Source organism: Nyctibius grandis, chromosome 10 (genome assembly GCF_013368605.1).
Source record: "Nyctibius grandis isolate bNycGra1 chromosome 10, bNycGra1.pri, whole genome shotgun sequence".
Taxonomy (NCBI): domain Eukaryota; kingdom Metazoa; phylum Chordata; class Aves; order Nyctibiiformes; family Nyctibiidae; genus Nyctibius; species Nyctibius grandis.
The window spans coordinates 29,971,404-29,986,561 of record NC_090667.1 but is presented as its reverse complement, the minus strand read 5'-3'; the positions used below and the strand labels follow the sequence as shown (position 1 = coordinate 29,986,561).

Here is a 15,158-nt window from a genome sequence, read left to right as displayed (position 1 = left end):
TCAAAACGTTCCACTGTTTGTATTCAGGGCTTGGAAGCCATGAGGTAACACGCATTAACCACCACCACCGCTGCTGCAGCAACGTCCACAGAGACGGCGAGGACTCCACGCTGTGAGCACAGTAAGCGACAGCCTGTCAAAGAACAACACCTGAAGGGATGAAAGCAACAGAGACAGGGAAAAATAATGAAGACGGGAAGACGAAACAAGAGCCCAGCTGGTTCCTGCCCAGCACCACCTGCAGGCTCCCAGCACAACCCAGGAGCCGCCGTTTGCGTGTTGGGTGAGTGGAGGTTGCAGAGGAAGGACTTGGGGTGAGCAAAGAGGACTGGGACCTCTCTGTGCACAGGTAGGCTGGAGAAGGTGGTGAGGTGCTTCTGTGTAGGACTGCTGGAGGCAGGTGACCTTGCAGGAGTGACAAAGAGGCAAAGAGGTGCAGGTACCCCGAGGCCTCACCAAGCCCATGCCTGACACAGGGCAGCTGGTGGGAGGCAAAGGGCAAGAGCCCACAGGATTGAAGAGAGGCAACAACATTTTTCCACATCCACCTGTGTTGTTCCTTACGCTGGACCGTAAGGGTCTATCCACTTTGGCAAAGTGTACTTGCAAAGCCCAAGTAGGGCCTGATCCGTGGCTCCGTCCCCCCCGTGCTACCACAATACAAACACAACCGGACAGCTCTGGTGCGACCAGTGCTGCTGACTGACGCCAGGTGAGGAACACGGACACATCCACCACCAAGTCACAAACACAGGAGCATTACTGGGACTCCAAATGCACAGAAAACCAAGGTTCACTTACACGGAAAACGAGTGGCTTACACAGACGTATGTGAAAAACCAAATGCTTTAATCCATCTATCAAGAACAACAGTTCAAATTATTTCATTGGATACATTAATATTGATCCATAATTTACAGTGCTATGGACCATACACAAATTATTGCTGCAGTCAACAGCAGATGAATATCAACATTACAGTACCAAGCATCATAGCAAGAGGCAGTAATTAATGTCACTTTTTCAAGAAATATAGGTATTTATACTATTATCAACATCAGCTTCCCCCCCAGTGCATTTTATGTCAAACAAGATAAAGGTAAGTGCATTATTTTGTGCTTTGTGCTTTCCTTACGTACCTTCTTTTTGCTTTTACAGGTTGTAAGAGTTAAATATTGCTTTGTAGGCCAAAAGCAGTAAGGAAGAACTTTGTGGTACTCTGCATGTTCCTGCTTGTTGCATGGCTTTGGCAAAGTGAGAACTGGTAGGTATCGCGTCCCCCCACTCAGGGAAGCCACCACTGGGCCCAGTGTCACACAAGACACCGTCGTCAGACTGGGCAACAACTTCTGTCCATCTCACCCCACCTAGCTCATGCCAAACCCTGCCTCTAATTGCCATCTCCGACCTCTGCCATTGATCCCCTGCAAAATGTCACGGCCACACGTTCCACGATGCGCAAACAGGCAAGGACATCTCCAGTCTGCACCCGCCTGGAGGTCCGGGTCTCCTGGAGATGTCCCATCAACATGCTTCCACTCAAAGGGTGGGCAAACTCAGAGCAGGGCTGTAGCCTAAGGAAACATGGGGTCAAGAGTGAGCAGGGCACAGCTGAGTCATATGTTACCCCAGAGCAACACAACGTACGGGGAACACAGAACACAGCTGCTGGGGCCACAGCGACTTGTATCAAGAAATCCAGCTCTTGATATAACAGTTTTCCTTGAATCCTAACTCATCTCCACACAGCATGTAGCCAAAAATCAGAAGTCGTGGCTGTCAGCAAGTACCAGTGTTCCACGTAAGCTTGAAAAATATTTATATACCACAGTCTAGACATCAATTTCTGAATGCCCAGCGTGGGCATCAAACTAAAAGCCTTATTCAATATACTCAGTGGTTTTCAGTTACTACACTCAAGTGTGCACACCCTGATTTTGTACAATGCTGCAGAGCTGTCCCACTTTAATGGGCAAGGGTAACGCAACCCCGTGTCACAGCTACAAGCATTTTACAGCCCTGATTTTCTTTACCTGTCACCACTACCAAACGGCAGCACCAGAAGCCTGTACCCGCACACTCGACTCGGAGCCAGCATTGCCCTGCCTGAGGACCACGACGGCTGCAGAGCATCCCGCAGGCTCCCGGGTCCTGCCCTGGGCCAGAGCTTCACTACCCTAGGAAAGACACATTCCCAAAAGCTGTCTGGGGTGGGGGGGAGAGGCATCATTATAATCTAACTCCGGCTCCTCCTTCAAAAAATTAAAAAAAAAAAAAAAAAAGAAAAAAGAAAAAGCCACAACTTGGTGGTTGCATCAATGCTAACACGTAGCTCGCTGCTCAAGCAGAAATGGAGAGGGCCAGACGCAGCCAGCAACAGCCACAGAAAAAGCAACACAAAGGCAGACCCCAGAGTACCGTGAGAGCAAGGCGCGTCCCCGCCGAGCCCCGCGCCCCTCGCCACCAGCGCCGGGAGGAGCGGGGCCGGGCACGGGACGCTTCGAGAACCTTCCACGGGGAAGCGTTTGGGTGAAAGCTCAGTGAGCCCCGCCGCAGGCTACGGGAACTCCCGGCGCCGTCCCCATCGCCACCCAATTCACATTTGATTTCTGAACACCAAATGAACACCGAGGTCTCCTCACAAAGCCTGCCAAACTGGCACCGAAGTCACGAACCGCTTCGCTTACCCTACGTCACGGCCAGTGTAGCACAAAGGAGAACGGGAAGCTCTTGTTTTCTGGACATAGGCACCACGCTACACTCCAACGACCTATAAGCCACCACCCTAAAGCTCTCTCCTACGCCACACTTCAGTCAGTGCTAGTCGAGGAAGACTACAACTAGAGGTTAAGGCACTTCATTCTGAACGCGATGCGCCCGAGGAACCCGCGCCGTCCGCCCGGCCCGTACCACCACACGCCACCCCTGTGAAACACCTACGCTCGATACGACACAAGTATAACTACCGTTATTGCATAGGACTACACTTGAGTAGATAATGCACCAAACTACTTTTACAACGTTGTTGCATGTTAAAAATTAATAACATTGTTATCAAGTAACAGTTATTTGCAGATACAGTAATTTACTCTTTTTTTTTGTTGTTTGTTTTTTTCTTACGCCAGCCCCAGTGCTGAAATAAAACACAAATTACTATAACGGGTATATTAACTACATAGTTATGTTTCCAAGCATATTACTACTTTTTTCTTGTATCACTAAAAATAAATATGTAAGTTCAGTTTCTCTACAGAGTTGTTTTATTACCTAATCTAAATTTGTACTCTACCTTAAATGTGTTTAAAAACATTTTCAAAGTGAGACTGTAATATACAAAATATTCTCAAAATCTCTCTTAAAACACAGAACCCTGCATAAAAGCTTCCTTTCAAGTGTTTACAAAGAACGCAGAAAACTTCCAATGAGTTTTAAAAATGTCAAAAAATTGTTGCAGTATTAAGAGGCAAAAAAATCTTACAAATGAAATACAAATATATTTAAAACAAAAAGTTGAGGATAACTAAGGAATCCATGCAAATCAAAAGAAACTGTACAATGCAATTTTAAAAAAAATAAAGCCAATTAGATATGTACAACATAACGTGCCCAGCTGATAAAATGTACCTATTTTTTTTCCTGTCCAAAGAGCGTATACCAATTTACAGTGCTCCTCCTTGCTTTACTGTTGGCAAGCCACCAACGCGTGTTACAAAACAAAATAAAAACCTAAGAGAAAATCTCGAACCATGATCAAAAGGAAAACCCAAATCAGCTCAGAGTACAACTAAACAGCACTCTGAGGAAGAGACTCCCATCTCCCTGCAATTTTCAGCAACAGCATTTGATACCACAATCAACACAATCAGGATGTCTTAACACACTTATTTTTTTGTTGTTGTTTGTATTCTGAGTGGAATAGGGGGATATTTTCCCCTAAACACTTGTCATGTAAAGACCAACGTTTGAGGGACACTGTATCTTTAAGGCAGCACTATTCAATTAATACAATTACAAATCAGACTACTTTTTTTTTTTTTGTTTCTTTACATTCTTTAACTTTACATTTTGTTTCCAAGTAAATAGGTTGCATTTACAATTCTACGATTCCCCCCCCGCCCCCCCCCAGTAGAAACAGACTCTTCATTTGTAATTCTATTGCTTCGAGTAGATTTGACCAGTTCAAAGTTCTTGGCTAATCCAGTTCACAGATACTGTACATATGCTGTACAATATTTTGGAGGCATTGGTAGTTTTAAAATAGAATATACAAGTTTCTTCACAAAAATTCTAAAAAAAATCCTATATATATATTATATACACACACGCACACACACTGGGCTACTGATGAAGCACAAGGGAAAAAAAAATCAAAAAATTCTACAAAAGGTCAATTATTTAAATCTACTGATCAAGAAACAAAGCAGTTTATGAAAGGTGTGCCAAGTATACGCTAACAAGTATGATCGGTGTCCTCCATGCTCACGCTGCTCCGCCTGCTACTCGTCTTCGATGCTCCAGGAGACACGGAGGAAAGTAGCGGGTCAGTGACTCCGACCGGGGAGAGGGTATCGTCCATCAAGATGTCTTCCAGTTTGGATCCCATTTTTGCAGGAACACTGTAAGTGCCAGTCGGTTCAGTCACATTTCCGAGGTTGTCACTGAAGGTGATGGTACCGTCGGTGAGATCAAGGGTGGTAGTGCAAGACAGGTCTGTGTGGTGCGGCATGATGTCTTGGTTGCAGTTGTCCAGCACAGGTTCTTGTTTAATGGCCCTGTTGACCATATCAGGGGAGCAAAGGCCTGTAGATGGAACAAGGGACAGTCCGTGTGCCCGAGCTTGCATCTCAAGTTCCTGTAAAGGAGGATAAGGGACAAATTAAAAAAAAAAAAAAAAATAATCTGAAAGTAAAATCTGTCATCTTACGCTCTCGTGTACCACGACTTACAGTTTCCTTCTGCTGGACACAAACCGCTTCCTCCCTTTCCACAGTAACAAGAGCTTGCACCTTGTACACTTCTGCCCTGAACACTATTTTCTTGAAGAGGTGGGTGAGCATCACCACACACAGGTCCTTCACACTTCTCCTCAGAACCTACATCAGAGCAAAAACCCAGTGCCCCGCAGAAGGGAAATGTTCCTCCTTGGGCTCCTTCTCAAACCAGTGTCATGGTAGGCAAATTTGGCATCACGCCAGGCGAGGAAAGCATTTAAAAGTTGGGGAAAAAAATTAAATAGCAGAAGCATATGCTTAGTACTTTTTTAAAAAGTCATACATGAAGGCATAGCATGTATATGATGCTTGTCATTTCCTGCTGAGACACTGGAAGGGACATTTCTGATTCTACAAGTCTGGTAGAGCTGAAAGTAAAGAGGTGAGCCAAAACTGAGCAACACTATTCCTGCACTGAAAAACTACAGGCAAGTCATAGGAAGGCTTTAGGACTTCATGAAAAGTTTAAATCCCACCTTCGTATTTAATCATACAGATGCACTTGACAGAAGACAGATAATAGAAGAATTCACTTAAATGCCCTTTTTCAAATGCAGCAATAAGAGAGACGTTTTGCTTCTACTTATGTATTATATCAGGCAATCACTAGCACTGTTGTGATTGTACTGTTTCTTGATATTCCTATCACTGAGGTTGATTAATAGCCTTTTTTCCATTTTCAAGCTAAGGCAACAAGCCTGTAATGGCACACTGCAAGATCAGGAGAAGCAGCACTTCTTCCATCAGCTCATGTCCCAAAATCAGGAGTTTCTTATTCCTTGCTTAATCAGAATCAACACAAGAAGGGAAATACAGACTTTAGGTTATTTGCTGCCAGATGTATTGCCCATTATTCAAGGGTCTGGTTTTTATGTTATTTTGATTGAAGAAGGAGCCAGAGCAGATGGATAATGTAAAGGAAGATGAAAGATGCTTAAAAAGTGATCTGATTTAGCTTTGAAGTACCACTGCTTGACGTTGCTCTGCAGAAGGGTCGTACACCTTTATCGTCCGACTCTAGCAAACAGATTGCTCAACAAAGTACAAAAACTGCGCTGAAGCTCATCCCAGCCTATTCTATTTTAAAGCTGTTTACTGCCACGTTTGACTCTCAGGTATTTCCAGCTTCATTATCTACTTTGTGGATGAGCCGTGCTGTGGTTCAGGGGTCTCCTGGCACGCTGCAGCCTGCACACACAGCTCAGCTGTTCGCACTGCAGCTGAGTAGCAACATGAGAATACCTGGGACATCACTGTCTGTGTTATGTGTTCTTGTACCCAACTCTAGATATACTTCTTTAATTACCCTTTTATGGAGAGGGGTGGCTATCCAGCTATCTTTGCCCACCTGGAGAACAGAGTCGATGACAAAAGCTGTGTCGGGTGCAAGGCTGAGGTTTCCTATCCAGCTTGAGGTGAAGGCAAAGGAACTAATTAGAGAAACAGAGTTCTCACCCCTAAACCTCTGTGTAACACAGGCTGCTGGGAACCTGGGTGAATCTAAGGCAACAACCCACAGAGAAAACACTCATGCCACCTACTGCTTCTCAGTGTTGAAAAGGAGAACTGCTTTACAGTCCTACAGACTTCAAGGAACAAAAACGACAACCAACTATAGCTCCTTGGACAACAAAAGCAGCTCAACATCCATAGCTCTTGACTGTCTTGATGCAAAAACTCTTGGAGCACTCACATTAGGTATGTTCTCTGCGACTGCTCTCAGACCAGCCAGGGCAGCCTCAATGTTAAATACAGCTGCCAGTCCCCAATGTGCCTACGGGGAACTCGAGATATGGTGCTGCAGTGTCTGTCACCAATGCTGCCCTCCCCACCCATTTCATCCTGTGAGCGGAGTTTACCCTCCACCAGAAAGCAGATGACATATTCCTGCAGAGCATCAGGGAGAGGCTGATCGAGAGAAGAAATCAGAGATCAGCTGTAGACAACTGCAATCTGCAGAGCTTCTCTGACAGACAGGGGCTAGATTGGTCCCCACACAATTTAGAAAACCCACAAGCAAAACAAAAAGATTTAATTTATTGTCATTCATCCAAAACTGCCTCAGAAGAAAACAAGCTCTAATGCTACAAGTCAAAAAAACTCCACAAACAAGATAACTAAAGTGAATATACTCCCAAACAGCTGAACTGAATTTGATCACTATCAACAAATAAATTACATATGAAGTCCCAATTCCTTCGGTCTGGCACTCAAGAAAAAAAAAATACTACCATATAAATCTTTCTTATAGTATGGTTTGCAGCTTATGTTGGCCGTAGTAAAACAAAAACAGACCAGCCCTAAGTGCTTTACTGAAGTGCTGGGATTTTTTTTTTTTTTTCAAAGTAATGTATTTGGTTTTTTTCTGGAAAAACCTCTGCAAACATCACAGCATTGGTCACCATTAATTAAAATAGTGGCTCAGTTACCATTATTTGCAGTCACACACTGCAACATCAAGAGCATTTGCAGCTTATTTATCAGCAAACCTGTATTCTGAGCAGCAGGTGCCTGTTGGCATGTTCCAACTTCTTCTGTCTGTTCTCAAGCTCCTTTGTGCGTTGCTGTTCTCTTTGCAGCTTACGGATGTAGTCCACGGATGCTTTTAGAATAGTTCCCTTATTCCAGCGCATGTCCCTTTGAAATCAATAAAAAAGGAAGAGTTAAGGCTCTCAGGGAGGCTTTATTTTATTGTCATTACCTTCACATCAGCAGCTGTGATTACATCTCATATATCCATAACACCTGGCTCATATTTATTCCCAGTTTATGAACACAGAAGGCATTTGAAATGCACTAGAGGGGGCTGGAGTACAGCTGTGGCAGCCAGCCCCAGCCCAGGCACAGGGCACAGAGCCCAGGCGCTGCCCCACAGCCCCCCAGGGACAAGCCCCTGCCCAGTGTGGGACCAGCATTGTGCAGAGCCACTGCAGACCTGGGGCTCCTGGCATCACCTCATGGCAAGGCTGCGAGACAACAAAAACCCCACGAGACCCTTCTCAAACATCGCACGGCTTGCTACCTGGGTGATGCCTGATTCCAGCTGGGGAACTAAAAGGACTATATATGAGCTGGTGCTTCTGTGGGAGAAAGACCTGAGGTCCTTCAGCTCCCAAGAAGCAGCAAGCAGTAGTGCTCCTGGTGACATCGTATCCCAGCTGCGGTACGGTAGGAAGAGCCCAGTACAGCTCATATTCAGGTGCTTTAAACTTAAACTCTAGATAAAATACAAACGCCATGTCGCAGCCTAGGGGTGATGGTTCTTCAGTCAGGGGGTATGTGGCTCCCATACCGCTTCTCCCACATTATTCCTCCCACACTCGCTTTAGAGACAGAGGCTGCCTGCATCGCCTTCTCCCCCACATCATCTTACTTTGTTTACATAATAAAAAAAAGTTTACTGCAGACTATCAGACCAAAGATCCACTGGTCCCGTAGGCTGATAGTGTGCAATATTGTCCTGCTTGCCTTCGAGGAAGCTAAATAGCCTCTCTGAAGAGCAGCTGTGAGTTGCTCCATGAGTAAGTGCCTTAAAATAATGGAAACGCTCCACAAAAGCATCACGGGGCATTGATTCAGGTTTAAGTGAGAGTTTCAAGCTCCAGAGCAAGAAGGGTTCCTTGCTATTGAATCAGCATTGGGAAAGTGTTAAGACAAGTTAGGAGCAGTAAAATTACCTAAAAGAACTACCGGGAAATCACCACAAACACTGGGAAATTATCAGTGAACAGACACACAGCTACGCGCTCTGTTTTTCTTTTTTCCTGGAGAGAAGGGACATATGATGGCTTCCCAGACGAACTGCCCTCCATTTTCACAGAAAGAGGGACTGGTTCTGTCTTGCCAAGCTCTGACTTCTAATCAATTAAAAGAATCATTTAGCAAGACAGGCAGCGAGACTAGATGAAGGGTTCAGACTAACTCTGCCTCTGGTAAGGCAGTCATTCCCAGCATCGGTGCAGCCCTGCCTAAGCACAGGGTCCTGCCGGATGCTGAGCTGCTGCACAATGGTACGGCAACTGTTTTGTGACAAAAATAATCAAATTAATATAAACTTAAGCAAGCTCCAAAAGGGAAAAAATAAACCCCAAAACAATCTTCAAGAAACTATAATGGAACCTTCAAGCATTTCTACAGTCATGGAGTGCCAAGATTATACAAGAAAACTCAGGATTTTTTTTTTTTTTTTGTAATTCTTTTTCTCCCTTAAGATATTTTTTTTTTTTACCACCTCCCTCCCACAGTCTCCCTGGGCCCACTATACTTACGGGTCATTTGACTTGGGTATCAAAGTGCCTAGTTCTTTTATACGATCATTAATATTAAATCTTCTTCTTCGTTCAACTTTAGGAAAAAAAGCACAAACGTTACAAGTAATATTCACACTTAATTACAACATATAAAGTGTTTCATCAAAGACTTCTTTAAGCGCCTTTGAAATGTTTGTCTGAAGCTTAAAATCCAGTGCCAGAGTAATTTCTTTTGCTCCCATACACATGGACACGCTAAGACAGAAGTTCTGTCTATACTGTAAAAACGTGGGACTGCTAAAGTGGCAGAATTAAACTGAGAATCGAAAAACCAGGATGGCTGTGTTAGTGTAGGACTCAACTGAGAAGCGAATGTCTTCCTAGGGAAAAGCATCACAGACAAATTCAGAGACAAAAATTTAGGTGCTCAAGGAAATCCCAAAGCAGGAAAAGGAATAAAATGTAGTCCTCTTTTTTAAAGTACTCTTCCAGATGCAGTATTTTGAGGATCCAAAAGTCAAACTTAAATACTAGTTTTCCTGCATTAGCTTTCCATGCTATGGAAAAGGCTTCTGAACAGCACAAGGAATGAAATAGTTCCTTTTTTCTAGTAATGTAAGTATAAAAGGACAACTTAAGAATCCTTTATAAGTTGCTCATTATTTTAAAATGTCTTTCTCCAACTTGGAAATACCCTTTCCCTTCAAAAATAGAATTTATAAAATTGCCACACTGAGGATGCACACTGATGTTTGAAGTTACAAATCGACCACATATCTAAGATTTTAGATTAATTTAAAAAAAAAAAGGCAAAATTGTGCAAGGTGGGTTTGTTAAAATCAACTGGATCAAATGTTCCCAGTAATTTCATTGATAACAACCACCCGTTCACTTGGCTTACTGAAAAAAGAACAAAAGAGTTTAAAATTCAATAGCAAATTTAAGCACACATTTCACAAGAATTCGAGATATTTGATCCATGGATGTAACATAATGAACTGGTACTATACACTACGTGCAGCATCTCATTCAGATTTAAAACACCAGCATTCAAACACTTAACACCTAAATCATGACTAGAATTGGTGCAAAATGCAAAGAACCAAAACTCACTCAAGTTGTGATTGTCTTTCTTCTGCCTCTCCTTAGCCAATGCTCTCGCTTCTGACTCTGTGGGAAAAATACATGCTGTGCATGTGAATGGAGTAATTAGAATTCAAGTAATTCAAACACAAGGTTTCAGTCTGTCAAACATTTGCACAGGAAGCCTGGTCCAAATTTGTCAAACCAATAGTTACACCCATTCCAGGGATGAGAAGGGCCTGCACACTAAGCTGTGACTGCTGACACACGACGCTGGTGCTGAACTTCACCCTCGCACCCACAGAGCAGCTCTTCCCACGCTTCCCACACTGACTCCCACGACGAGAACGTTTCCCACGGCGGTCCTGATTCAGCGAGGTATTTGAGGACAATAAACTGCTGAAGTCCAACATACCTTCTCCTACGTTTACACACAGCCGGCACGCTTACGTACCACGCAGCAGCTGAACCAGAGGAACAGCATGCTTATTGCATCGCTGCCCGCGCAGGATGTGAAGCAGGCAGGAGTCAGAGGCTCTGCTCATCGGCTGCGTCCTTTTGTGCCACGTGTGTACACGTCACCACAAGACTCAAGGTATAATTTAAGCGACCTATTAAGAATACTGTATTTTCCAGCGACACTAACTGTTCTTATTATACGAAAGAAAAAAGATGTTAAAAATTCAACACCTTTATTAACAATATTGTTAGAAAACAACGGTCCTTGTTTCAGGAACAGCAAAAAGAAAAAAGATGACAACCATGCTGCACGTCAGTTGTCTCCTCAACTCAGAACTGCTCTTAACCTTGCTCCACACGTTTATGATCGGACTTCAGCATGCAATAGTTCAGGCAAAAGCAGAACTACATTTGTTATTTTCAGTTCTCATTTATCTTACATTCCTCAAGCAATTTTAATTATTTTTGCTTGCTCTATCCATTTTCGTTTTTGAAAAAGGTCGAGGTCGTTAATCCTTGCCCTGCTGCATTTAAATCTCAAAACCAGCCAGCATTATTTAGTTTTGCAGTCAGTCAGTCAGGACAAGTGAACATGTAATCTATCATCATAGAGTCCATTATGGAAACAACCCCCCTCACTCATTCCAACAAGTTTCTCTCGTGTATTCTTTTATTTTTACAGAATATGGATTATGTCCCACCCATTTCAAAATAACATGTGATAAGGGTTTCCCTTTGAGTTCTGGAAGTTGACTACTTCACTACTTAGAATACAGAGCTACCCCAATATTACACGCAGTATAACAAGACATCTTCTTCTACACTAGGCTCTCAAGGGATCCCAAAAAAGATTGAAAGACTATTGCATGTCTCAACGAAATCTGGGCTTAATCTGACATCACCTTATGAAACAGATATGAGGTTTCTAAGACCAAAACTGATGGAAACTGCACTCCTGAGTGAGCAGGATTCCCATTAAATGCTTCAGTAACCACAGCTGAGAACTCGCAACCATCAACATCAGATGCTGGGATAATAGATTTGACTTCTCTTGGTTCTTCATAATTTTGATATTTATACAGTAGGATTGAGAAAGGTTTGTGACAAATGCTAGATTTAAATATTGCGAGCTCTCTCCAGCCTAGTTCCAACAGCAAAGTCAGAAAATGAGGAACCAAAAGACTCCTGCCTGCAATAACATGCTGATTTTAAAATCACTGGCTGTCAGGAAGCACCATCAGTAGTGCTTTCTGCACAAAGGCTTGCCCCGATCAATGGCAAAGTGACTGCTGTTAAATTTGAGTTTAATTCCTAAACCTCTCCTAAATTAAATGCAATCTGCTAGCATTTATTCTGAACAGCAAAAGCAGCCATCTAAATTGTTTCTAAATATAGACATTTAACTTAGTGCAGGTCTATTGTGATGCACTGAGGACTTCCATGAGACCACTTCACTCACTGATTTCCCCTCTCTTTCTGCCTCCTTTGCTTCAAGTCTTACACAACCATCTGCAGTGAATCCATGAGCCTGGACATCTGACAAGTTGGATGTTTCATTTGCAGTCTACAGTCACCTTGAACTTTCTACAACTGGGGCAATGAAACTGTCTGTAATGCAGGACTTCGAGTAGTTCTCATCCCCTCCCACCCTCCTCTTAACATAGTTCCATTGCTGTGTAAGGTTTTCTTTTTCTAGCAGCCACAAGCCATTGTGCAGTTTGTGTGTCTTCATTTGGTGCTGAACTCAAATTTTGCACAGTCATATAAATGTAAATATCCACCAGCTCAGAGATGTGGCATTTCCTTCTGAGAAGCTGACTCTTGGGCTATTAAAACTGCTCTACTTAAACTAATTCCTGCCCAGAACCTGCTCTGCAACTGAGTCAGCCTCCGAGTTTTCACAACAGAAAGACAACACACAATAAACTATGCCTCTACCATTCTGCATATAGTATGACTCCCTGTTGGGCTTAAGAACAGCCATTTCTGGGTATTAACATGATTTTGTCCTCGGTTCTAGATTGGACCTCCATTTGTTCCTCCTGTGGACAAGCTTGCCTTGTATGCTGTACCCTACATGTGGTTATATCCTTTCAAGTGAAGCAGAACAGCAAAAACAAAACGTGCTTAAGAATACTGAACTTTTTCTTTCTTCCTTCAAACTATTTAGCTTCTGTACACATGTGCTTGAGAAAAAGAGGCTTTTAAATGTCCCCCCTTCCCTCCTCCTGCCTCCCACGGTTTATTCAGAACACTGCTGGAAGAACCAACATGACAAGAAATTTGCAGGATACTTAATTTTCATCTTAAATTAATAGATGCATATTCTCTCTCGAGGGCCTAATTTTACATCTTATAGGATCTAGGTGTCCAGATCTCACATTATAACAGGCTATTTGTTCATTACTGCCCTCCCCTACTAGAGTAAAGCCTCAACATGCAGCATTCCTCAACGTGAATCCCACAGAGACTCCAGATGTGAAGCTGTTAAAGTTTGGTGTTGATAGAGCAAACAATAAGCCCAAACTAGAAAACAGCCCTGCAAGAGGTGAGTGGAAGCTTCCTCTGACAGAGTTTTCAATGTGCAGATTTCACTATAACAGCTCGGGACTTTATCTGAATTTGTCACAGTGAACACACACACGTGCCCACACATGAACAGAACTGCACTGCAGGCTAATACATCTGCTAAAAAATGGTCCGCAAAACAAAAATTAACTATTCATCCAAATATTCTTTCTCATAACAGAAACTACGTCCTATATCACCTGAATTCAAAACAATTATACTATTGCTCCAAGGTGGTATTATAGTCATATTTACCTGTGAGCTCCCTTTTTATATTAGGAAGATTAGCTGGACATGAGTTGCTGATGTTCAGTCCTGGAGGAGGCATGCTTTGGTTGCCATAAAGGTCAATCAAATTGCCAGACACTGGCAACTGGAAAAGATAAACAAGGAAAAGGATCATTTGCTTTGCACTTATGACAGGCTTTGTACAGAGGAACTGAGTTAGGATCTGGCTAAGAAATCTGCTCTTTTCCACGTGCAGAGTGTGCAATAAGGTCAGCAAAAGTCACAGATATGCACGGGCATGAGGAATAAACACCCACACTGGGAAAACTCTGTCTTTTCTCCTCAAGAATATGTAGACAGAGAATACACAGACGAGGTAACATGCTGACAATACTGCTGTATTGTTGCTCCTTATTTTTCAGTGAAGCTATTGCCTCTGTGCCCCCATCACTTCTCTTACTCCAAAAATCTGAAAGAGCCTACAGAACACTCCTGGGGGAAGCCCCCATTTTCCCAGGGATACGTGAGTGAAAGTACTTTGCACGTTGTCACACGCTTGAGGGAGCACACAGTATTGATCAACCACATTTTTCATGGGATTTGAAAGCTACCTACACAGAAAACACTTAAGCTTACTTTAACTTACGTAACAAGAACACACACCAGTAGGAGGAAAATTATTTTGACATTAAGTTTCCTCAATGACTTGTTCATTCTGCTGTTCTTATTTGTGTATGTTTAAGCAAGGAGATTTATACAGAAAGAGGACAGTATTCCAACAAGACTTATCAAAGCTATCCCTTTAAATTGAAATATATTTAAAGAAGTTTATCCTGAGTGGATTATTTTACCCATCTCTTTTTTTGTTTTCAAAGTAGGTTTTGAAAAGACAGGTATAAACCACTTTGATATCTTATCTGGGTACCAATACTTCTTATCAGCATTTCTGCAAAGAAAAGCAATCCCTCCAAGACACTGATCCTGCAGAGATTAGAGTATTAACTTCACGCCCATGTAAATAATGCTGTTGAATACAATGGAGTGAGTCACAGCCTGGACAATTAAACTCCTACTGACGGTCCTTGCCAGACTGAGATGGAAGAGGATTTCTCTGCCATCTGGAGCAACCATAAGAAGCAAAGCTGATGTGCATCCATTGAAGTACCACCAGCTAGAAGCCACGCTGATGCTTGTCTTGGACAGACAGTGGCCAAGAAAAATTAAGTTCCCTGACTCAATCTTTCAGTGACAGAGGAAAAATGTAACTGAATTCTCACCAAGATCCAGCCTTACAATTCCTCATCTTCCCCTTAGCTCTTGAATGCAATACTAAAAAAAAAAGAAGGAAAAAAAAAAAGGAGCAGCTATAATACTTCTAAGGTCACAACTGTCCATCACAGACTACGGTCCAAGTTGTGACGTATATGCATTAATGTCAGGGTGACCACTCTCTCTCACTGCTCTACAAGGCTGACCCTTGTATCTTTTAGCCCCTCAAATGCATCCATGACACAGGCACAGCAATAGCCTCACACACCCTTCTGACTTGGACGCGCTTTTTGTATTCACGCTCCTAAGC

General features: G+C 43.0%; 1 protein-coding gene across 5 annotated transcripts in view; it reads right to left on the bottom strand.

Annotated features, from left to right (window-relative positions):
* Nucleotides 1-852: 852 nt before the first annotated feature.
* Nucleotides 853-15,158, bottom strand: part of MITF (melanocyte inducing transcription factor) — a 109,865-nt gene continuing 95,559 nt past the window's right edge. For 3 of the 5 annotated variants that reach the window (XM_068408697.1, XM_068408700.1, XM_068408702.1), the window contains 5 exons: nucleotides 13,607-13,724; nucleotides 10,355-10,429; nucleotides 9,260-9,335; nucleotides 7,481-7,628; nucleotides 853-4,852 (listed from right to left, as the gene is read on the bottom strand). In XM_068408697.1, coding sequence (XP_068264798.1) covers nucleotides 4,451-4,852; nucleotides 7,481-7,628; nucleotides 9,260-9,335; nucleotides 10,355-10,429; nucleotides 13,607-13,724 — 819 coding nt within the window. In that variant the 3' untranslated portion in view covers nucleotides 853-4,450. The remainder of the gene's footprint in view (nucleotides 4,853-7,480; nucleotides 7,629-9,259; nucleotides 9,336-10,354; nucleotides 10,430-13,606; nucleotides 13,725-15,158) is intronic. The other 2 variants (XM_068408698.1, XM_068408701.1) reach the window with 1 other exon arrangement.